The sequence below is a fragment of the Electrophorus electricus genome, chromosome 18 (genome assembly GCF_013358815.1).
Source record: "Electrophorus electricus isolate fEleEle1 chromosome 18, fEleEle1.pri, whole genome shotgun sequence".
NCBI lineage: Eukaryota > Metazoa > Chordata > Actinopteri > Gymnotiformes > Gymnotidae > Electrophorus > Electrophorus electricus.
Window position 1 is genome coordinate 10,870,794 of NC_049552.1, and position 22,412 is coordinate 10,893,205.

General features: G+C 39.4%; 3 protein-coding genes across 5 annotated transcripts; 1 reads left to right on the forward strand and 2 right to left on the reverse strand.

The window, feature by feature from the left end:
• The first annotated feature begins 2,642 nt into the window (after positions 1–2,642).
• tsen15 (TSEN15 tRNA splicing endonuclease subunit) lies at positions 2,643–4,863 on the forward strand. Its single transcript, XM_026998336.2, has 4 exons — positions 2,643–2,775; positions 3,028–3,109; positions 3,191–3,326; positions 3,598–4,863. Exons 1-4 carry the CDS (start codon positions 2,722–2,724, stop codon positions 3,764–3,766), a joined length of 441 nt encoding a protein of 146 aa, XP_026854137.1. The 5' UTR covers positions 2,643–2,721; the 3' UTR covers positions 3,767–4,863.
• A 176-nt stretch (positions 4,864–5,039) lies between these two features.
• On the reverse strand, positions 5,040–10,374 carry zgc:55943 (uncharacterized protein LOC406337 homolog). 3 transcript variants are annotated; one of them, XM_026998337.2, is made up of 8 exons: positions 9,799–10,374; positions 8,439–8,491; positions 8,248–8,285; positions 7,841–7,970; positions 7,171–7,256; positions 7,003–7,067; positions 6,312–6,372; positions 5,040–6,211 (listed from the first exon to the last, which is right to left on the reverse strand). In XM_026998337.2, coding segments are annotated over exons 2-8 (420 nt in total). In that variant the 5' UTR covers positions 8,440–8,491; positions 9,799–10,374; the 3' UTR covers positions 5,040–6,172. The 3 variants fall into 3 exon arrangements, with proteins under 3 accessions (XP_026854138.1, XP_026854140.1, XP_026854139.1); XM_026998339.2 differs by lacking the exon at positions 8,248–8,285; XM_026998338.2 differs by lacking the exons at positions 8,248–8,285; positions 8,439–8,491 and having other exon boundaries at positions 9,799–10,371.
• Positions 10,375–12,293: 1,919 nt separating this feature from the next.
• On the reverse strand, positions 12,294–16,778 carry imp3 (IMP U3 small nucleolar ribonucleoprotein 3). Its single transcript, XM_026998370.2, has 7 exons — positions 16,578–16,778; positions 15,179–15,286; positions 14,940–15,014; positions 14,486–14,565; positions 13,818–13,869; positions 13,497–13,569; positions 12,294–13,039 (listed from the first exon to the last, which is right to left on the reverse strand). Exons 1-7 carry the CDS (start codon positions 16,712–16,714, stop codon positions 13,013–13,015), a joined length of 552 nt encoding a protein of 183 aa, XP_026854171.1. The 5' UTR covers positions 16,715–16,778; the 3' UTR covers positions 12,294–13,012.
• Positions 16,779–22,412: the final 5,634 nt, after the last annotated feature.

Below are 22,412 nucleotides of genomic sequence, written 5' to 3' on the forward strand. Positions count from 1 at the left end.
GTCAACCTGGACATATGTATGCCACAGATAATGAAAGCATTAATAGGTGTTGTCACTAGAGGTTTCACTATTCAGAGGGGGCGGAGCCTCCAGCTGCTTGGCCAAGCCACTTCCCTGACAGGCAGTTTTGAAACTCCGATGGCATTTCTCAAGGAAATGGTGACCACAAAGACTCAGGCATTTTCAAAAAATACTAACCAAAATCCAGATTGGTACACTGTAAATTTAGCACATGCACTGAACATGAAAAGAGTATCCAGAGTTCAAGAAGACCACTGAGGTGGCAGGTCAGAAGAACAAAGAATTGATCACATACATGGGGCATACACTGATATATTTATAACATACATGGACCATTTCCATTATACGATGTATTGATGTTTATCAGTGCACCGTGGGCTGCTAACATGTAGCAGTATTTTACATATATGTTGCCAGCTGGATGGGCACACTCTGCCAAAGTACACACATATCAGCTTTAATTACTGGCTTAAGATCAATAGCCTACTACTACTTCTTGCCTTAGCCTCTAAGAAATTAGAATAAGGATCAGTGGTGCCTCACTTCTGGAAGAGATCTTTATACACCATCAAGAAACTTATACAAAATCAAAGCGTATCAGTTCTGTAGTGGGAGCAAGGGCATGATCATATTTTGTTGTTTTTCATCAGGTTACCACATCTTTTGTCAGCTAATGCCCAACAGCATACATTGGATCTTCATTTCATAATAAACCGTGTCATGTTCTTCCCAGATCAGAACTCAAGTGAGCCTCATACACACACACACACACACACACACACACACACACACACACACACACACACACACACACACACACACACACACACATACACACACACACACACACACATATATCCCATGAGCCCAAGAATGACATCAATTTCAGTGGGAAAAAAAATGCAATACTGGGAACAGCAAAATAAAAAAAAAATAATAATAATTTTATATATATATATATATATATATAAATTGCAGTTTTTTTCCATTGAAACTGATGTCATTTTTGGGATCTTTTGGAGCCACTCATCCAACTTAGGGGTCATAGCTTATCACTACTGGGACAACCATGATGTTAACCTTCTAAATCCTCTTTTTTTCAAAATCCTAATTTTTCCAACTTCTCATATTCTTCCCTTTGGATCGACTACAAGAAAGCATATGACTAATATATATATATATATATATATATATATATATATATATATATATATATAGTGTGTATTTCCTCTGGCAGGTTCTAGCTGAATGGTATCCTTAGATCATAGTCTAATATACTATCATAATGATTTCTTCCAAGGAAAGGAAGCACTATTGGAAGTCTGCAAAAGAGTGTGCACTACATACTACATTTGTCAGCCCTTTAATTAAAGATCCACGGACCCCTTTTTAAAATAATGAAAATGTTAGTATGACACTAGTGTTTTTTTAAGCATTCAGCAAATGTTCCATCAGAGAAACAAAACAGAAATATGAAAAGCTAACCAGCCTCAGGGTCTGATGAGTTTAATATCTCAATGAGCATGTTGATAAATGACTGAGAAATACTAATATTCCAATTTCAATAGTCCAATGAGCATGTTTGTTTGACAACTCTTGATCCATAATGAACTTTATTAAAGTGTTGACAGACTTGTAGCTGTTTTGTGTTCCTCGAGCAGAGCTGAATATTACGTTGTATATTACACGATTAGAATGGTGCAACTATACGAACCTAACGATTTAGTTTAATTCGTAAATTCTGGCAAAATCTATACCATTATGCTGACGTAAAGGTAGGGTTTAAAAAAACCGTTTTCTATCAGGATAAAATTATAGGTTTAGATAGAAACGGCTGTAAAATATCAATCTTGCATTGACTCTTGGAGCTTTTCTGTACTTAATGCATGTGTAACTTTCGTTGGGTAAAATTTACGTGAGCCTTCTGTAAGTCGCTCTGGACAAGGACTTCTGCCAAATACTGTAGCTAAATGTAAGCCTTACCTCACCAATGTGACCAGCCGTTTTACATCCGATAATTTATTCGATTTCCGAACAATATTTATAGGACACACGTTGGATATGTAAATTGTGTACACAAACTAGATTAACTTAATTAGAAAGAAATCACAGGTTCCTTGGGACTTTATATAGTTTATAGTCTTAAATAAGCTTTTTAAAAGTTCTATAGTTAAAGACTATTCCTAATGTTAACAGACGTATAGGCTAGAAAAAGAGAGTAAAGGGCTGTAATTTTTCAATAGACTTTGTTTCATTTGTTTAATAGAATACAACACAAATTTGTAGTCGACATTCGATAACATTGTTTATAACCGCTGTTAACAGCGGTGTATTTACTTCGAGTAAAGCCGTTTGTAAAGTATATTGTGGTATTTTTTTTGTAAAGTAGTATATTTTATGCTGTTTTAAAGTAGACCGCAAAATGTCACTTGTTTTCACAATTAATAATATTTTTACAAAATCATCTTGGAGATAACACTTTCGTAATCACAGTTATAAACAATTGCATACATTTAGCACTTCACTCCGTGCGTTGTTCTTATTTTCACTAGCGCTTACGTTTTAATACGGAACTCATGAACTCTACTCATAATTCCTCACGGTAGGATTTGAATGAAGTACTATTAGAGTAGGATAGCGTGGGTTGTTGTTGCTAGCGAAGATACATTTATTCCTGTTTAATGGGAAGTGAATATAACGATGGGCGATGACAATCGAGAGGTTTTATCTGAATGGATAACGCAGCATCCCATGGTAAGATTTAACGGCGACTTAGACGTCTGATTAACCTACTCGTGTACCCACTTAAACCTAAGATAGCGTTAACAATTAGCATATATTGCGCTACTGAACAGTGAAGGAGGTGCCCGAGTTGAAACGGAAACCTAGCAGCCTAACCTAGGTGTTAATAGGTAGCTTAGCTAGCGACAACTTTGTTAATGACACAATACGACATAGCTAGCTACTGTTTTCCTGCTGGCTTTAGTCTGTGGTAATCCCTTTTAGTACCAAGAACTGATGCGCCTGGATGTAGGTGACAGTGCTCAAGTTTACGCCGCATTCCTAGTTTACTTGGATTTGACGGAAGGTGAGAGACAACGCAAATTACTGCAATAATGTGATCTTATTTACATAACGACAAGAATGTCACAACTACCTTGTGTTGTAGTTCGTAAATGGAAAGATGTGGTCGGAATACCTTGCCATGAACTGCAGGCGGTTCTGCTGAAAGGTCGCGAGAAAGAAGATGAGTCTGTTCACATGGTCTTCCCGTTGCCAGCGCAGAGAACTGTCAGCCATAAAGAGTAAGTAAATACACGGAAAGCTTTGATTCTAACATGTATTCTTTGATTATTAGTCTGTTATAGAGGAATATATCAGTTTCTAGTTTGTTGAATCAGTTACGTAACAGAAAAAAAAACCAACAAATTGTCAGTTCCATCTAAAAACCACTTATAAGAGAAATGGTGGACTATTTTTTAACTCGGTGGATTCCCTGCAATATAACAGCCACATGCAGCAATGCCTCTTTAAATTCACAACTTGCTCTTTGAAGTAAACCCCTCTTTGTTTCAGCTTCAGGTGTGTATTAGACAGAGGAAGCCCCATGCTTCTGTGTGCAGTTGCATCCGACTCCACTCTGGTGTACCAGAGACTGTGTGATGGCCTGCTGACCCCTGATCCTCCAGTGGACATAAAGGACCAGGGTCACCGACAGCACCGCAAGCGAAGACTCCAAACGTGAAGACGAATGAAATGGGCATTTTGAAAAATACACATGCTGTCTGCTGCGAATAGCATGGCCTGGCCTGAATTTGGTATAAACTAGCTCCCCTTAGAACTTTTATGAAGCACTGAAATTAGAGTGAAATTAGCTTTTAACAGTGACCTGGTGCACCTAGGGGAAAAGTGGAGCTCCTTCAAGACCATCAATACTTAATTCTAGCAATATTTTGGCCAAACACTAATGTGCACTTACATATGATAAAACAAACAAAAACTGTTGAACCAGCTTTTTTCTTCTTCCAGTGATTACATTTTGATTGATATTGTCAGCTTACTCATACACTGGGCTGATGTTATTGCTTACAATGAGGAAGATATGAACCATAAATCGGAAAGCAAATGAGACCTTGAGTAGCAACAAGCGATACTTAACCATTGTTCTCTACAATGCCTTCTAGAAAATGAGTGTCAAACATTTGCCTCTTTGGGGTGTCCGTGTCACATCTACTTAGTTCCCCAGTGGAGCGGTACTCATTCCAGACGTCAGTGTGGAGCAGAGAAACTATACCACTGTCAACATACATTGCTTTTTGTCAGCTGGAATTTGTTTAGCCTATTCAAGACCAAAGCTCTAGCAGCTCACTGCAAGAGTTTCTTTAGAAATGAACTAAAGCTCACTTATACCCAAATGTCAATAATATTAATATCTAAATAATATGGCCAGTTACAATTTTCTAAGCAACTTGCATGTGTTTTTATGTTTATTAACTAATATTTGCCATTTAACATTTTATTTGATCCCTTTGTATAAGTGGAATACTGGAGAATACTACTGAAGAAATCAGTTTATCTGTGGCTTGATTTGCTGTTTTAGATGACACCATGCACAGCTAGGTGTGCTATTCGTTATAGCAACAAGACTTGTTTGGCAAGATATATAATCAGCCATTTCTACCACACGGATCTGTATGTATGGATTCCAGCAATTAGTCAGGGTGTGGTTTTAGCAAGGTTCAACAGTGAATTGATTGACTGTTTCTTGCAGCTTTCATAAGTAGCCAAATATTGATTTTCTATCTTCTATCAAAAGTTTTTCCGATTAAATCGGAATACCAATGACTGGTCTTTTAATTTACTTAGCAAAGATACTGTCCAACAGGGGGACCCAATTCTCACATATTTCAAAAGACTCACTGAAAAGAGGATGTGACTATTTCCCCACAAATGCATGTGTTAGTACTTGATGGTAATGTAAGAACAACAACAACAACAACAATAATTCATAAAAATAATTAAAAAAAAGTTCAGGTTCTTATTTGCATTTTCTCTTCCGATGAACAGAAATACAGTTGAACCTACATGAGCCTTTTACACAATCAAACCAAGTCATCAGACTAAGAATCTTATTTTTGAAATCCAGCAAACCTGTATTGTTTGATCATTTTACAGAATGTAAAAGTATGTTTTGTGTCATGAAACTACACAGTCCCATAATGATGCTTTATAACTGGTCCCTCTATACTTGGTTATGCTTGACACTATTGTTGTCATTCGACTTAAGTCAACATGACAGCACCTCCTTAAGTTCTAAAGTAACAATGCTTCTCTCAAACAAGGACATTCACTGAGAACTGCCTCTAACAATAAAAAAATAACAGCACAACCATCCTGAGCAGTGTTACACTTAAATCCAAAAGAAAGGGCTGAAATAGAAATTTGTGACACATAACAGACTCAAAAATACATGGGGGTGGGGGGTGGGGAATTCTGTCCACCTACTTTTTAAGGTCAAAATGTTAAACAAACCAAATGGTGTAGGACTTCCCGCAAAGAATGCCAACATCTAGGTCTCAGAAGTAACTAGTCCTTCTCAATTTCATTCGCACTCTCTTACTTTGTCATTCATGCCAACTCCCATTCATCTTTCTCTCTCGGTGCAGCAAAGACAGAAGATGTGCTAAGGTTCTGTAGACACTAAACAGGGAACAAAGTCACTTATTTCAACACACTGTTCATTCCATGTCCTCTTCAAAAGGTGAATGAAGTCCAGGACCTCCCTCTGGTTCTCTTGATTCCTGCTCGTCTGTGGGAAGCAGAAGGCTTACAGGCTTGTGTAGTGTAAGGCAGGGCACTGAAGTACAGTCCGACAGCGGTTCTCGCAGTGGAAATCCGGCACTCGTCCCAGTTCCCTTTCAATCTTTCCTTGCCAAAATGTCTTCCAGGGGGCCAGTTCTAGGGGCCCATTTGAGCACTAACCTGCAAGGCCACTGGCTGTGCTGCAGTAAATGTAAACAAAGGGAATAGGGGGTTAAAACTTTTTGTTTAAACAGAGGAGTTCTTTTAGGGAACTGGAAAGGAAAGGAGTCATCTCAGCAACGTTAGGGCAGGACTGGTTCTCCATTGGCCTGATCTCAACTGTGCCACGCTATGTCACATCTTCCTCTTCCGAGCAGTAGTCCCGTCCCTGGGAGAGTTAAAGGGGGGGAAAACAGCATATGAGCTTGGTGACTTCCTAAGGAGGGGGGTGCATGTGAGACCTGCCTTTGTACCACATGTGACCTCACCTTTTCAATCTTTTCATCCAGCATCCTGAAGAACTCCTGTTGGCTCTCTGAGGAGTGGATGCTACCAACAGCAAATAGAAAACCTTTAGTGTGCACAGGCTGAAATTATGAAACCTACAGTGGAACACCACGGGTGCATTCACACACATTCCCACTGAGCTTTTTTTTTTTTGTTTTTTTTTTGCTGATGTGAGAAAAGAAACTCATGCAATGTAATCATAACAGACTGCTTAGTTCTCCTTTGTATATGCTCATACTGGCTCTCTAGCTAACTACCCAGTATTAGATTTTATCCTCAATAGTGAGGAAGAGACTGGTTTCCTTAATATCTCCAATCTGATGTTCTATTATAGCTCACTAATGAAACTAATCTTTCAAATGGAAATTCTGAGCCCTCCAAGCAGCTGTTTCTCTCTGTCATTGGTACGCTGATTAAACAAGGATTTTTAAGTGTGTCTGCGCTTTTCTGAAAAGTTTCGGCAGAAAGGGTGGATTACAGAGATCACATTATCTGTCTCTGATTTAGGTTCTCAACTTCCAAGGTACTCCACTCTGCCAAAAACACTGCGGAGAAGCCGCTTCCATAGGATCCCTTGTAAAGATGACAAAAGAAAAGAGAGGCACTACATATTAATGTAGTTTTAGAGTATATGAGTGCTGAGTGCAGCTTCAAACCTTACTCCCCACTCACCTTATCTTATTACTGTTACCACTGGCATCTTTGTGTTTGCCCTTATGGAACAATGTGTTCTTTTCCTGAAACACATGACGGACAACTAGAGTTCAGCATAAAAGCTGACACTCCCGTAAGTTTTAAGAATGTGACATGAAAACTGCCGTGTGCCTGTGCGCGCGTTACCAGGTTCTCCTGGTTGCGTGTGTTCGTTCGCTCCTCCTCTCCATGCACATATTTCACCTTCTCAAGTCCTTTCATTTTGTACTCATCTACACAAAAGAAGTATGAATGCCATAACTTTAATCAGCTGGCAACCCTGGGAGTCAGTCCCTGAAATAAATATTTCAGTGGTTTTCAACATTACTTTGATGTTCCATTAAGGCTAGTTAGTTTACTTTCTAACTAAAAAAAAAAAAGATCAAAGGCAAAAGCTTATTATAGTTAAGCTACTGTTCTACAGGAAAACAGTTTTAACTGGCCTGTAATACCACAAAAGTGAAAGTTTTGTTACAGGTTCATTGCACTTGTATGACCTGTGGCCATGTATTATCAGCTCAGATGTTTGGGGAAGCTGATGTATATATGGCATTTTCCCGAACAAAAACGATATACCCATTCCTGCTGAGTACCATTTGCCCAAAACAATGATCTAAGCAAAGTGAATATTTTGTTAATTTTCAGAAACTCTATAATGCAGTCCCCTTTCTTTAGCCTTTTTCTAGAACTATCCTTAACAAAATTGATTTTTTATACTCACAAATTATATTCGATCCACATGTAAACATATTGGGCGAGTGTCAGACGCCCCTGGTCCAATCAATGTGTAACACTGCAGAAGGCGACCAACACTGACCAGACAAGGCTTCTCCGTTGCCGTAGGCCTTGCCCCGCCCCTCCTCATCGCCGGGGACAGCCGAAAGCTGCTTGGCCGAGGTGCAGCCCATCTCCTCACTCCCTGACCTTGTTTTCCAGCATGGCACTCTCTACCACAGCCGAGGAGAAAGACAGAGGGAAGTCAGAGCAGGGGAAAAAAAAAAAAAAAAAAAAAGCACAGTGAATTGGCACTTGTTGTCTCCTCAAAGGAGCAGATTAAGCTTAAATGTTTTATTACAAAAGCTAATGCACAGGATGTTGCTGAACTTTGTTACTTTTGAAATAAGGTGGCTCAGGTTTAACACTGTCCAGAAATGCCCAAGCTAACACTTACACATGTTGCTAATAACCAAAGCATTGCTGATATATGTTTAACTACTAATTTACCTCTCCATGGTCCACTCCAGCATTAAACAATGGGTTCACTGTTTTTCATCCCAGGCAAAAATATGATGCAAGATGTTATATCACTTCCCTAAGCAGTATTATAAAGGGCCATGCTGATGCATCACTAAAATTTAAACTGTATCTTTTTAAAATTGTACGTTCCCATCATTTAGAATAATGCACAAGCTCACTTCACTAAGAAACTTGCCACTCCTCTGCAGTTCCTCACCGGTCCTACAGTCCACTGGGGTGAAGATGAAAGAGTCGTTTGAAATTGGGTAACCTATACCATAGTCACACATTCTTGTATGCTTTATGGGAAATGTATACAAACTAGATCAGGTTTTACTATATATGCTTTTCAGGAAATCGATTTTCCGGGCTAAAGTAGGAAATTTTGTTCAAAACTGACATCACTATTATTCAAAACGTTCTGAATAAACATATAATGCACAAAATACATCCGAGTTTCTAATTTAGAAAGGGGGTCCACCCAATGGACAGTGTTTAAGCCCACCGAGAATTTGCAGAGGTGACGTTATCAATACTGAAGTCATCAAACAAGACATACTGTTAAACTGTAAACGACAATACAACCATTTTAAACGGACTAGGTTGAAAAATAGCGAATCTTCCTTTAACTGCAGGGAGACGTGCATGATAGCACATATAGCAAGAGAATAAACGTGAAAAAATATACGAATATACGCCTTCGCGCGTAAAAATATGCCAAGCAGTTCTTTCAATTGCGCTTATAATGAGTATCGAAACATTTTGTGGGTTTTTTTTTTTGGACAACCCAAAATGTAGTGGGCTGCCCAGTACTCCAGTACTTATTTACTTTAAGACGTCAGTCCTTATACAAAGACAGGCTGAACCAGCGCTGGTCTACACAAATAATATTTCATACAATAAGAATCCTTATTTGTATGACAAGCTCGCACACAAGTTTGTTAGACAAGTAAAAAGTGCGAAGCTAGCCAACTACAGAAAAATCCACGGCAACTCGAGAACAGCTCGGCCAGCGGTGCCCATGATCCGTGTCATCGTGGCCCATCGGAAAGAGCGAAGAAGCCCAGATTGCAGGGGTAGACACACGCCTGCACCCAGATGTTCGCGACGATCAACACACACGAACCGCGACCGTAATGCTTGGTTAATTTAACGACTAAACATTCACGTGTTTAAAAACCCACTACAAATTGCTTTTTGTCAGCTAATAATAACCCACGGGCCTAGCTGGCTCCGAGCTAGATGAACGGAAAACGAAACAAAAACACTTGGCAGACAAGTGATCTGTGACCACCAAATATCTGCTAAATTCCCGCGATATACAGGAAGAGTGCTTGAACGTGTGATATGAATATACCAGGTAGCAATCCAACTTGCGTCCCTTGTGTAAGAAAGGCGTTGAACGATCGTAACACGGGAAAACAACAACGGAAAACTACAACAAAAAAAGCCTTTGGGGTGTAATGCCTCGAACACACTGAAATCAACACAGCACTGAAATCCCTGCGTTACATATATACAAAATATATTAAGTCTTACCTTTATGCACTCTAAGTTAATGAGTAATTTTGGACATTAGTTGCTAACAAGCACTTAAGTCGGACAAGCGGGAGCTTCTAGTATTCGCACAAAACTGTCGTCCGTGTCTCGCATGTGAATTCCAGCAGCAGACGTGAGTAAAGGAGCCATGAGTAATCGAGAGGAAGGAAGCCTAGTCGATAGGACAAAGACAACCAATGCCAATATTTCCGTATACATTTTTGGGGAACGGCAGCCTTGGTTTATCCCACGCCATATCTTCACTAAAACCGAGGGTTGTGAAATGCAATAATCTAGCTAATTATACGATGATCAGTAAGCAAAGTCGATGTTCCCGTAACCGCTACCACCGTGCTAGCCATTCAGCTAGCTTTAAACTACTAGTGTACCTTGACATACATATAGCTAACGCTAATTATCGTAAAACTCCATCGATTCGTAATATAAGCGTATTACAGGCGTAGTTACTTTAGATATGAATCCGTCTTATGTAAAGAACGATTGACAGCGTGAATGCAAAATACAACATAAAAAGGAAACTAGTTTGCTAGTTATTAGGCGAAGCAGAAAGGAACTTTTGGCGTGCAGGAGCGCCGGGGAGTGTGAATTGTGACCCAACCTCTCCATGACAGCTAGGCGCCTTCTTGTCATTTTTAAATGTCACTTTAAGGGGAACAAGTGTGGTTAGTTAGAAGCGACACAATAATGCTGTTGACCATGGATGTTAGCATATGATTGAGAAAGGGGTATGTTACTTGACTTTGTGTGAAACTGGATTTCTCAAAATGCTTGCATTTGCTTTTCGGGAGGACCTTGAAATAGAATTGAACAGAAAATATGGGGGAAATGCCTACAGTGTCACGTCCTTACCGTTTTATTGAATTTGTTAAGACCATTTAAAGTGCAGAACAAACTGATTATGCACCTGGTGTGTCATCTTTTGTTGTGAAAAGTGTTTACATATACATGCACTGACCACTGTAATGAAAAAAAAAGTCTAGCTTGTAAGTACACCTTATAAATGGATAGATGCATTGGTATAGCAGTAAAATGTCAAACACACTTAATAGACAGACCTAGTTACACGTCCCCCTATTACAAAGACACCTACAAAACATTACATCAAGTGCCTGAGATGGCAACCACCAGACAGAACACAGTAGGAGTTAAGGTGTGCATGATGTCAAGAACTTAAAAACCTAAAGACCTAAAAACATCAGAGTTTAATGTGTCAACAGATAAATTAGGGAGTAATACTGTAATTTGGTATAGGTATCTGTAACTAAACCTTGATTACTGTGGTAGAGGGTGTCTGACATATTGTACATTTTAACAGATGGACTACAATCAGTAACTACACAGTAACTAAAATGCACTTTATAAACATACATAGATTCAAAGCAGATGTTTTCAAAGACGTTATCAGTGAGTGTCTGATTTGGATTAAGATATCTGTCAGTCACAAAGAAAATCTGTTTGAGTGTTTTACGTATTGACTATTATGGAAGACTGTTAATGGACATTACACACCTTTCCTAACTGTGTGCTGTTTTCCTTAGACACATATATACAGAAAACCAAAAAGTCCTATATCGATGGCAGAGCTCCAAGGAACCTGGGCAGTATTAACACAGAGCTGCAGGATGTGCAAAGGATCATGGTTGCCAATATAGAGGAAGTGTTGCAAAGAGGAAAGACTCTGTTTGGTAACCAAAGGCTTAATTTCATTCGTTTTCAGAAACGTTTGCTGTTTAACTAAACATTTTGCACATTAAACAGGGTGTTATGTCAAGTTGGAGCAACCTTTTGCAGACATAGGTGTGTACGTTTACAGCCGAGTATATTAGTAAGTTTCCTTGCTGGGCCATGAAAAGGATGGAAGATATAGAGTTTGCCTTTCAGGACATGTAATCTATAGAATTATAGTGATGCTGAATGCACACTTTGAAATCGGTTGACTATGAATATGTTGTGGTGTATTTTGTATTAGGCCTTACATATTTTAATCCACCTGGGGGCGCTACTGCCAAACAGAGCTACTATACTTCTAGTAGAAGAAAGGAAGTGAGATGGAGTTAGTTACACTCACATCGGTGTTCTTCTATTACCTTTAAATATATAATTAAAAAATAAGTTTAATGAGTGATTACTCACACAGGTAAACATCTTAAAAAAAAAAAAGTGCATTCAGCATTAATACAGTTCTCTTGGATTAGGGTAATCTAAAAGCCTTTGGCTTTCCAAATGGCTTTACTTCCTAGTATGAGAATTATGCTTATTGAGGATGAGGTCTGCCAAATAGTGAGCACGGCTAAACTTTTCTTTCCGTCATTTACCTGCAGCTTTGGATTCCAAAGCTACCACTCTGTCAAACCTCAAAGAAGTATGGCAGTAACACCAAGTACCTCAACATTCACTCCACCTACGCTAAAGTGGCCACCAGTGCAATCATTTTCCTCACACTTGTCATATATGCCTGCATCTGGTGGCTCTGAAAGACTCAGTCCACCCCTTTGGCTAAAAACTGCTCGAGCTGTGACTAATGATTAAGGCAGTAATTTCTGTGACTGTGCAGTCATTTTTAGGGCTGTGTGAATGTCCTGTTAGGGAAGGGCAGGGGGATAGAGTTACATGCAAGCAGAGTTCTGTGAATGTTTTCCCTTGTGAAATTCAGAATGTCACAACGTCCTTAGAAATTCGGATGACCTCTCTTCCCAAAGTTGCAGGATATTACAAAAAAAGTGGCCTTACTAGACTATGCAAAAAATGTACAGGTATTATGGCACATACATTATGGCATAAAAAGCACTACTCATGTTTACAGAAAGTTCCTAAGAACTAGCTTATGCTAGTCAATTCTTTAGGTTTTTGTGTGGCACTAATAACAGAGAGGTTTATTTTAATATTATGTAGCAGGCAGCTGTTAGAGGAGCATTAAAGGGAAGAAAATTTACAGTAGGGAAATGGAAGATTGTTTACAAATTGTACAGTTCTTTAAAAACAAAAACAAACAAACCCACTCATTTCACAGATGTACCAAGGCTGTGTTTTCTTCATGTGCATGGAGATTGATGTCATGGTCAGATACATGTTTTATCAGCACAAATGTTCTGACAGATGATGGTGTTCTCGCCTGTCTTCCATATGCTGCCAAGTATTGCCTGAATTCTTCTTTGGCTCTTCTGAAGATGGGCTGCCCTTAATTCCACCCACTTTAAACCACAAGATCAAAGTCATCGCGCTGGGAGGGAAGGGGGTGGGGGAGACAAACCATGAGTTATGTGCTTAAATATTACCATCATAAATATAACCAATGTTGAAATCTGCCCATACATTTGTGCATCAGGTGAGAATATGCAAATAAGGGACAAAATGTCTAGCAAATGGCAAGGAGGAATGTCTACTGGCCCTATCAATCATATTCTTTATGCAGAGCTTTGGAGGAAGCAGTGAAGGGTAGGCCTGTATTTGGCTGTTGATTCTAAAATAGCTAGTTTCACTTTTCAACACTAGCAATTCCAAAATGGGGATCCTTAAATAGCCCTTCAATTGCCTACTAGACCTGATCTCCATAACATGATTATGGAGCACTGTTTGAATGAAACCGTTCTAGACCACAAAGCATTCTGCCCAAACACCTGCACAAAGATCCTCAGAGAAATCCCATTAGCAAGGCCCTTGTCTGCACTATGTCCTACCTCCTCATTGTAAGTCATGACATGTTGTTTGATCTTTGAGGAATCCACCCAGGTCACAAAGTCCTCCATATTCCTGTTTGTAGATGATGGAGTTATAATATGACCAAATAACACATTTCAATCAGAAATAATTGAGAATACAGCAATATTATAAATTCATAAGCAGACATTTGGGATTTGTTCACAGAAAAGCAAAGTTCAGACAAAAGACCCATGTCAGTGAGTGGGACTCCAGTATAGGCTATATCGCTATTACACCTGAGGCTAAATATTTAGCAAACTGTACTTTTCACAGTTGTTGAACTAAAACTCATAGCTGACCTTGTAACAATAAAGGCAGGATCAGTGATGATCTCTGGCCCAACACGAATATCTGGTGAAAAGTGAAGGACATGGAACAAATGCAGCAAAAAAGGCGTGTGGGGCAGGCTTTTCACCCCACACTCATCAATAACTGGTTATTAAGAGAGCTCCTTTTGCAAATATAACAGAATTTTGGGCTCCATCTGATATATTTTCATCATGTGTGTAGATCCAGGGATTCAGGTTTCCTTCATGACAGGAACAGTTAAATATAGCTTAGTTGGCAGTATGATGCCTTCTAGGTAGCTAAACAAAATAATCTGTCAAAAGTACCTGTGGTGACCAGACAGTTTTTTTTTCTCTTTTTACATGAAAGGCTGAATTAGTTTAAACTTCCAATATCCCAAGCCTTTCTAATTGGGACTTTTTCCTTCCTGGGGAGTTTTTCCTGCCCAGGAGCTTTTACCTTGCCCCTGTCACCATCATCTTACTCATCAGGGATCTGGCCCCATACATTTGTAAAAGCTGCTTTGAGACAATATGGGTTGTAAAAAGCACTACATATATTTGACTTGCCTTTGAAGCCTACAGTTCTATTCGTAACCCTAGTTAACATTATAACCCATGCTTGGTTATGCTCGGTCACCTAAGACATGAGACAGCTAAGATATCCTTGTGGAGGATACGTCCTTGTTCGATGAAAGTGATGGCAGTCTTCAGGTTCTGAGCCATCCGCAGCTTAAGCATAACTGAAGGCAGACGCCGCCTAGAGGTCAGATTAAACAGGCCAGGTTAAAGAGGTCAATGCTCCAAGCAAAATAAAAATCAACAGTTTGAGAATTCAATGCATAATAAAACAAATCTGCAGTTCTATAATGACAAGCCCATGATGATGCATGAAACTGAAAAATGTATTTTCCACATTAATGCATGGATTTTATAGCTATGACTCTGCATCAAAGTGAGCTTGCATGCACTCAATAATCCGATCATCCTTGAATTTCTGCAGATGTCTGATTATTAGTGCGCTCATGAAAAATCTGCTTTCTTGCCATTATAAAATTACTGCAGGCATGTAAACACATTTATAGATGCTACTCCATTTCCATAAAGAACTGTACAAAAGGTGTAGTCACTTACCTACAGAAAGAAGATGCATTGACTTCATTTGCAAGAGAGAGACTCTGTTTGGTTGGGATCAAGCCAACGCTGTAGCTGTTAAAATAAGAGATTTTTTTTTCCCTTCCTCTAGTCCCAAAATGTTGCAATGAACGTCACGTTAATTTATATATGGCATGATAAAACCCAGTGGGATTCAGCAACCTTCTGGCATACCGCACTTGTGTGAAGGCACAGATGAGCCTTGTTCTCAAACTTACAGTTTTTCCAGGAGCTGAGAGGTGCTTTGAGCTCTGAAGCCATCCTTCTCATCCAAGTCGCGTATTTTTTGTGCCACTTCTCTAATGTTGCGACTTAGCTTGTTGTACCTCAAGAAACAATGGAGTATGAAATGACAATCTTACACAAGCGTATAAAATGTGTCATTTTTGGAGGCAAATCGTTAAACCCCCAAACACTGAACCGTCGGCTTGAAAACAATGTTGAGGCTCCTAATCCCAGCAGTCCCCCTGTTCCGGCCCTTATGCATTTCGTGAGAGGATGGCTGGAATTAGGAGCATCTGTTAGGCATGAAGGACAATCAGGTGGTGCCTTTGTTTCCATAAATGTCACCTCAAAAGCTATTTAAATGGGCACAGTGAAAATGAAGTGATCAAATGAGAGTAAGGTTTCCCTCAAATCCATTTAGTTTAATTAAATAATCCTGGATGTCTTTTCACTTCTGCCATATAGTTTTATGGCCATTTATGTAGGAATTTTTATATATTAAGAGATGAGCAATAAATTCAGGTAACCCCAAGTTCTGTAGCATAGCCACAACTGTTGGCATCTTGATGATCAATGGGAATATAAATACATGTACATCCAAGTTTAAATATTTAAAATTCACAGACACCAATTTTCTTAGGTCATGTATTCTTTAAGAAATATTTGCATTTATTAAAGTTAAGGTTTAAGTTGCTGACATTTGGTCTTATACATTTTGATAAGCTTAGTGAAATGTGCTGCCCATTTAAATTAACTTATAAACGAAGCAAAGATGGGAAATTAAACGAATAAAATCATACTTGAGTTACAGTGTATAATGGCTAGTTGTTCTGTGCTGGTTAAAACTAGAAAAAAAAGACCAAATGCTAGAATTCTCACATCTCCCAAGCACACTGCACATACAACACCTGTCCTCCAGCAACTGCACTGTCTTCATCTCTAGGAGAAAAAAAATTTCAACTTCTAACCTCCAAAGATCTGCATGTTCTGAGTCCTGTCCAACCTTCTGAACTTATTTTCCCATACCGTCCCTCTCGTAAATTTAGATGTTATGACCCTGGACTTCTTATTGTTCCCAAACTCGATTCTCATCCATGGGTGGGAGATCCTTCCGTGCGGTTGCTCCCAAACTTTGGAACTCTCTACCTCTCCGTGACTTGCTAGTCATCGTCTTCTTTCAAATCTCATCTTAAAACTTTCCCCTTTATTTAGCTTTTCGTTGTTTTTCTCCCAGCGTAAAGTGTCCTTCGGTTTATGATATGTCGTACTTTTTATTAATCATTTACTGACGTTAGTAAAATGTTAAGATTTTTTTACACTCAACACTGAAACTGCTCAGCTAATTGCACAGCTAACCACGGGCAATAAGATAGCCAAGCTAACGCTACTTACTTAGTGTAGTCTTCTCTCTTTTCAATGTGGTACTTCCGTAATACTTTTACCTCGTGTAGATTGTTGTCAACTTCCCAATTAATGAAATCTACTTTCCTCAAGAGCTTCTGCTCATGAAACTTTAATTTACGAACCATTTTACAATTGAAATTTCACTCTGCTTAAGGTCAACTTCCTCAAACCATGCTTAGGTTTTTTTTGGTCCTTACACAGCGGAAGCACGTGACTCACTGCGGAACTACGCCAGCCCTCTTAGGCCCCATATACTGAAACATTGCCCTCTAGAGCCTCGGATGGGCGCAGACCCATCTCACTTTAATCCATGTTAACTGAATTTGCAAAAAAACTTGTGTTTTCCGTTCCAAAAACCGAGTTAATAATGAGTGTAGATTACATGCTAGGGCAGCGTAAGTTGTGAATCTTATCTGCTTTTTAGCAGTGATGGACATTGTGAGTTATTTGTATCAATCGGCTGATCTTACTAATAAGTTATTCATTTCAATTGCTGGTCTCCTCTGTCAAAATAATAGGTTGTTGTGCAGCATTGCAGGATGCAACGCATTTGCAAACGACACGTCACCTTTGGAATATCTTAAATTCCGGTTTAAAGTCACAGATGATTGGATGAAAATTATGCCGTTGCCTTCCATTTTAATATAAACCAGTCTGTTCACCGCTTTTGGATTGAGGATGGCATGGTCTGCTTTCCTTTATGTCACCTTACTTTGTCCTGCTTTTTCTAGTCCAATGTATGACGAGACCCAGGATCAAGGCTAGAATGTGTGGTGTGCCCACTGCAGACACCTTGTAGGCCATACCACACACAAGGTACGTTTCTATCGACCTTCTGCGCACGTTGCCAGCGATACAACGATTAGGATTTTATTTTGCTGTTCAGAATCTTTTTTCCATCAAATTGACTATTAACGATAAAATGCGTTGTGTGATATCATTTCCTGAAGGCAAAAACCCACCCCAAACTTGTAGCACAAGTTTTGGTTTGCCAAGTTTTTATCTCTAAATTGAACGTCGCAAATTGTATACGTTGGGTATACATAACTCTCTCATAACAACCGATAAGGGTCTCAAGATTAAATGGACAGACTCAGACAGCTGCTAAGTATTGGCCAGTGAATATGCCATCTTTCTCACACACACACACACACACACACACACACACACACACACACACACACACACACACGCTGCTTTCTCCTCCTTGAACCACTTTCTTGCTCTTCACACATACACCTCAAGCCTATCAATGCCTTCCTTTTGCTACTAATGGACTAGAGCTTCTCTGACTACCATTGACTATGGTCTCCTGATTTAGGGTTGCGCTCAGAGTCGGTATAGAGAACGAACAGGACAGAGAGAGGAGGCCGCTCAACTGGGGAGGAGCAAGAGGCTCTGCAACTTAACAATTAGTACAATTATTAATATCCAAATGAGGGAAGCTAAATGAATCTATTGAGATGAATGGCTGTAAACTTAAATTACTACTTCTAACAGGATGTTAATCTAAAAAAACCCCAAATAAACAGATTGTGTTGATTAAACTTTAAATCATTAGGTAATTACTTGGGAACTATACATAAAGGAACAAATGGTTTTGATTCAACTGTGCAATTCCTTCTACAGAATTATAGCGATATTTGAACATTTGCCATTTACTGTGCAGAATGTGCCATGGACTTTCTTGGCCATCTATCTGTAAGTGCTGAAAAGTGACAGCATTCATTTCCCATCAAGAAGTGACAGTTATTTCGATGAACACTGGTCCAAGACCAGGTATACATTATTTACATTTATTGTAAGAGCTTGTGTGAAGGAAATCCTGTCACAGGACATGACATTAATGCTTAAAATTTGTTTTTCCCCCCTGATGAAATGTGTTTCCAGTGCAGAGTTTTGGAAAATCTCAGGCATCAACAAAAATGTAGTTGCTGAAGTTGAAGAGAAGAACATATTGTCGATATCTATAGAATTTTACAGTTTCCATTTATGTTGCCTATATTGAAAAACATTTTTTGTCAGCACCTCAAAATCTGAGGTTATGGTGGGAAAAGGATGGCATATGTTCTCCAGGTAGAGGGTGAGAACCTCCCTTATCTGTTTTATTCACAAGCAACAGGAAGCAAGATCGTGAGCTCAAAGATGGGTTAGGTTCAGCCGTATATGGGACTGTATGGAGAAGAGGGAGCTGAGCTAAAAAAGCTAAAAGCTAAAATATAATGAAAAAAAAAAATAAAGCTCCTCTTTACCCATATCTATCTCCCCACTTTCACCTATTGTCATGAACCCTGGGTAATGACAGAAAGAATGAGAGTGCAGATATAAGCTACCAAAATTAGCTTTCTCTGCTGGGTTTTGGGGCTCACTCTCCATGATGTGGTGAGCAGCTTAGCTATATGGGAAAAGCTCAGAGTAGAGCTGCTGCTCCTCTACGTTGCGAGGTACCAATTGAGCTGGCTTGGGTGCTATCTCCCTGCTGGAGGGGTTACACCTCACTGCTGGCCAGGGAACTCCTGGGGATCCCCCAAGAGGAGCTGAGGACAGAAACTATAGGCTCTTTTGCTAAACCTATAACCACTGCCATGCTGAAATGGATTAAGCATAGAAAAAGATGAAGGATGATAGATGGAAGTATCCTGTCTTTTTATATAGTGTTTTACATTTTATATATATATATATATCTCTATCTATCTCTATATCATTATCATAACTTGATACCGTGTCTCCTTTAATTGCTTTTTTTTTTTTTAGAACTAGAAATGCAACATAGACAAGCTTTATGATCATGACGCAAAATTATAGGCTTATAAAAAAATGTAGGGAAACTAGTTTTCTTGCTAAAGGTTTTGGAATACAGCAATACAAAAACAAATATGTAAAATCTGTTTACATAATGTAAAAGCCAATGCCTTCAGCTATATTCTGATGAACAAAAATGAGTGTCATGCATCACCACAGAAACTTACCTCTTAGAAACTGGGAGCAAACATCTCTGCGATTTTGAATTTCTCTCTGTAGCCTGTTTAAGAAGCAGTTTTACAGCCATCATAAGAAGTCATTTTCAGTCTTACACTAAACATTCTATGCTAAATGAAAAGTCAAATAAAAAAAGAGTGTGTGGCTAGCTACGCAGCATGCCCTACAGGTTTGTCTGCATTTATTACACTGTAACCTACACTCTAATATTGTCACCTACATAAAATTATAAGGTAAGGTTACAGCTTGCATTTGTGAATATAATGTTTAAGATTCACAGAAATCTGAATGAGCTGTAGAACTAGTACGAAAAGAGCTTGAGACCAGGTAGTTAATGCTATAATGTTCTCATTTGAAACACACACACAAAACCCCTCAAAACAGCCACACGCAAACAGCCTGTTAATATCATACATCAAAGCTTCAAACTCATTATTAATAGTCCATTAAGGGCTCACGGGATCGTCTTTTCGTGTGTGTGTGTGTGTGCGCGCGCGCGCGCGTGCGAGAGTTAATCACCCCACAAGGTAGAAATTCCTGTGCTCTACAGTCGTGGCCAAAAGTTTTGAGACTGACACAAATTTTGGTTTTCACAAAGTTTACTGCCTCAGGTTTTTGTTTTTTTTTAATCCCAATGCCTTGGATGCGAAGCAACCTCATGCATAAATGGTCTCAAGATGCCTCACTGTTGCATAACACAGGAATCATGGTAACGCTCACTCTTCTCCGGACAATCATTTGTCCAGAAGTCCCAAGCAGTCTGAAGGGGGTGTCTTCAGATAAAATAACTTTGCTCCAGTCCTCTGCAGTCCAATCCGTACACTTCCTGCAGAATGTCAGTCTGTCCTTGATATTTTTCTTGGAGAGAAGTGGCTTCTTTGCTGCCCTTCTTGATACCAAGCCATCTTCCAAAAACACTTGCCTCTATGTGCTTGCAGATGCACTCACACTTGCCTTCTGCCATTCCTGAGCAAGCTCTCATCCAAGGAAGTGGGTTTGCTCAAAATTTTGCCTAAGAACACTGCCATGAATAAGGAATGATATCAAAACATCCTCAAGAGCAACTTCTCCAAATGATCCAGGAACAATTAGGTGATGAACAATGCTTTTTCCAGCATGACGGAGCACCATGTCACAAGGCAAAAGTGATAACCAAGTGGCTCGGTGAACAAAACATTGAAATTTGGGGTCCATGGCCAGGAAACTCCCCAGATTTAAATCCCATTGAGAACCTGTGGTCAGTCCTCAAAAAGAGGGTGGACAAACAAAAACACAGAAACTGATCAGTGGGTTGTCATCAGTCAAGAGTTTGCCCAGAAGCTGATATCCAGCATGCCAAGACAAATTTCAGAAGTCTTAAATAAGAAGGGTCAGCACTGTAAATATTAAGTCTTTGCTTAAACTGGATGAATTTGTCAATAAACAGTTAAAAAACTAATATACACTTGCATAATTGTACACTATACCATATAAACATCTGCCAAAAAACAGTAAACAGCTATAGAGTCCATGGTCTCCCAACAAGGATCCTTAGTTAGGTCGAATGGGCAGTATCTTGAAGTCCATTTATCTTCACAGAAACTCTGGATTAGGTGGTTGAATCAAGAATCCTTAGAAAAGACCTTTAAGCAGAGGTATATCGAGGAGATAAAACAACCCATTTGGTACAATAATCCACAATAGCCAAATGTTATTCATTCTGATTTGGACTCTTGGGCAAGAGATCCATGTGGTAAGCCCTAGCATGTACCCAGGCTCAAGCCAGACAATATTGATATACAAGGCTTGTATTGCTGGCAGGTCTCATATTCTTTGCAGTAGGATCACGTGTTTCCAGATGGAGGCCAGTTTAAAAGACATAGTAGTTTTAAATTGTTCCAGATGTCCACTCATTGGATTAGCATGGGCAAAAAGTAAAAAAGCTTTTTTGTACTTTGCTGACACTAAAACTAGCAATGTTTGACCCAGCTGTTTATTAGGGATTACCCATAGATAGTGGATTCCGTCTGAATGTGGATCTGTTTTTTTTTGCCTTTTTTTCCAAGGACTGAAGAAAAGCATCAGACACTTGTGCCAGGGCAGTTTTTTCTCAGTCAGGTCACCAGGAGGTTGTGGAAGGGTAAAATGGGTGAGGAGGACCCCACTAGAAAGTGTGTCAGGAATGGTGTTACATTTGCCTTTCCTGTATTGGGCATTGAAATGAAAGCTTTGGAGGCAAATAGCCTACAATGAAAACACAATGAAAATAGGTGCAGCCCAAGGGGTGGTAGAAAGCCTAATGATCCCATTTTATAACATATCAATGGCCTCCTTGATGACGTGTTGCTTCTCAACAGAGGGTCTGTATGGCCTTTGGCGTACTAGGAACTCAACAGTTGTGACACAATGTATGCCAAAGCTTATTGGTACATACTGATGGCCAACACTTTAGAAGTTCATCCAAGTCCCCCCCCCAATAAGTAGTATCTGCCTTGCCTACTAGGAATTCTATCTGCTTGTGTGTTTGTCTGACCAAGTCCTGCACAACATAAAGTACTTGTTACAAGCCAAACTGAAAAAGGTTCTTGTGACCATGCTCTGTATAATTTCTTGTCACAAAAAGGATCTGCTAGGCAACTATGTCATTTTTTTTTTCTTTAGAGCAGAGAAAGAGGATAACCAGACAGAGCAAGCCATTTGCGGCAGCTAGTGAGCTTTTAAAAAGCAAACAGCCCGGGTGTCGCAGGGCAAGGAGCAGGACGCACAGACTCCCTCGACGGTGACACATTTATTAAAATGCCCCGCAGCCAATATAAACACCGAACGCGAATAGTATTGCTTATGATAGAAACATGAACAAAGGCA

What these genes read in the sequence shown, in the direction of transcription:
- tsen15 (XM_026998336.2), top strand. Translation starts at nt 2,722, where the DNA reads ATGGGCGATGACAATCGAGAGGTTTTATCTGAATGGATAACGCAGCAT. An exon ending in GGATAACGCAGCATCCCATG is followed by an intron (nt 2,776 to 3,027) that starts GTAAGATTTAAC and finishes AATCCCTTTTAG; the next exon opens with TACCAAGAACTGATGCGCCT. An exon ending in TTACTTGGATTTGACGGAAG is followed by an intron (nt 3,110 to 3,190) that starts GTGAGAGACAAC and finishes CTTGTGTTGTAG; the next exon opens with TTCGTAAATGGAAAGATGTG.
- zgc:55943 (XM_026998337.2), bottom strand. An exon ending in CAACGGAGAAGCCTTGTCTG is followed by an intron (nt 7,257 to 7,840) that starts GTCAGTGTTGGT and finishes TCTTTTGTGTAG; the next exon opens with ATGAGTACAAAATGAAAGGA. An exon ending in GGTAACAGTAATAAGATAAG is followed by an intron (nt 6,373 to 7,002) that starts GTGAGTGGGGAG and finishes TGCTGTTGGTAG; the next exon opens with CATCCACTCCTCAGAGAGCC.
- imp3 (XM_026998370.2), bottom strand. Translation starts at nt 16,714, where the DNA reads ATGGTTCGTAAATTAAAGTTTCATGAGCAGAAGCTCTTGAGGAAAGTA. An exon ending in AAGAGAGAAGACTACACTAA is followed by an intron (nt 15,287 to 16,577) that starts GTAAGTAGCGTT and finishes TTGTTTCTTGAG; the next exon opens with GTACAACAAGCTAAGTCGCA. An exon ending in TCTCAGCTCCTGGAAAAACT is followed by an intron (nt 15,015 to 15,178) that starts GTAAGTTTGAGA and finishes TTATTTTAACAG; the next exon opens with CTACAGCGTTGGCTTGATCC.